The following is a 1,265-nucleotide window of genomic DNA, read 5'->3' as shown; positions in this document are numbered from 1 at the left end:
CAATTATATGCTGGACCATGTACTTATTTCCTATAGGGGGATTTTGCAGGGTCTATCTTTGTTCACTCATGATCTCACCAGTGACCTGCTATAAATAGTCGTGCCACTGCATGATGCTACTAGATCTAATTAAAGTTTAATTATTATCTATCGTTTAGCCCTTAGAGCTAGATCTAGATCTAGGTGTGGTTCAGACTTCTGTCAGTCTTATCGTCTTGTCTACATGTTTCTTCTGGCTTTGTTTCTTTCTGCTTGGGTATTGCCAGTATATGTAGCTCTTGGTAAGCTTTCTGTTTTTAATGGTACAGATAATCTAGGTAGATCTATAGATCTAGACTAGCTCTAGTTGCTTTATGTTAAAATTTATATCTTCTGTAGGTTGCTCACATGGTCAGATTCGTCTAGTGGATGGAAATGGTCCAAATGAGGGAAGACTAGAAATATGTAACAGTAGTAAGGGAGATTGGGGAACTGTTTGTGATGATATGTGGTCACACACCAATGCTCAAGTAGTTTGTAGACAACTGGGATACTCTACTGATGGTGATTTATTAGATAATTATTGTTATGTTACATAAAATGCTTCATTTTATTATACCTATAGGGGCTGTATTTCTTGAGAAAGCATTCTTTGGTGCTGGGAATGGGTCCATACTATTAGATGAGGTTGAATGTTCAGGATCGGAAGATACAATACTTCAATGTATGCACAATAGTTTTGGGTCTCATGATTGTGGACATCATGAGGATGTAGGCATACATTGCTCAGAATCAGGTAAACTTTATTTGCTAGTACACTCATATCATGAATCTATTAGTAACAATAGAAGACTCTGTTGATAATGTCACAGTGTGTGATACTGAACTTGATGACCAACTGTGGTCAGTAATGAGGTATAAGCATAGCCATTACCTCATTAATGATTTTAAAATTATTATTATTTCTAGTACCAATGGTAGGTGTGAGCCTTACATTAAAAGAGACTCTAAAGTTGGAATTTGTGATGACCTTTATATTGCTGGGACTGATTATGTGTACATTCCAAATAGACGTCTTAGAGGCTCTCAGAATCTTTTAAGACAATTCACAGAAGAACTTGATGAGTTTATTCCATCAATACCAGTCCGCTGTCGTGATATTGCTGTTAGAGTTCTGTGTACTCACTATTACTTGCCCTGTGGTTTTAATGGTACCCTGCATGTTCCACTACCTTTATGTCCTGATGTGTGTCGATACATGTCAGAAACATTGTGTCCTGATATTT

General features: G+C 36.9%; 1 protein-coding gene across 1 annotated transcript in view; it reads left to right on the top strand.

The window, feature by feature from the left end:
* Window positions 1-223: 223 nt before the first annotated feature.
* LOC109585890 (scavenger receptor cysteine-rich domain superfamily protein-like) overlaps window positions 224-1,265 on the top strand; it is a 1,424-nt gene continuing 382 nt past the window's right edge. The window contains exons 1-5 of the mRNA XM_020002034.1: window positions 224-317; window positions 379-543; window positions 605-775; window positions 819-894; window positions 949-1,144. Of these exons, the coding sequence (XP_019857593.1) occupies window positions 224-317; window positions 379-543; window positions 605-775; window positions 819-894; window positions 949-1,144 (702 nt within the window). The remainder of the gene's footprint in view (window positions 318-378; window positions 544-604; window positions 776-818; window positions 895-948; window positions 1,145-1,265) is intronic.

Source organism: Amphimedon queenslandica, unplaced genomic scaffold, assembly GCF_000090795.2.
Source record: "Amphimedon queenslandica unplaced genomic scaffold, v1.1 AMPQUscaffold_12988, whole genome shotgun sequence".
Lineage (NCBI taxonomy): Eukaryota > Metazoa > Porifera > Demospongiae > Haplosclerida > Niphatidae > Amphimedon > Amphimedon queenslandica.
This window is presented reverse-complemented; position numbering and strand designations above follow the sequence as displayed.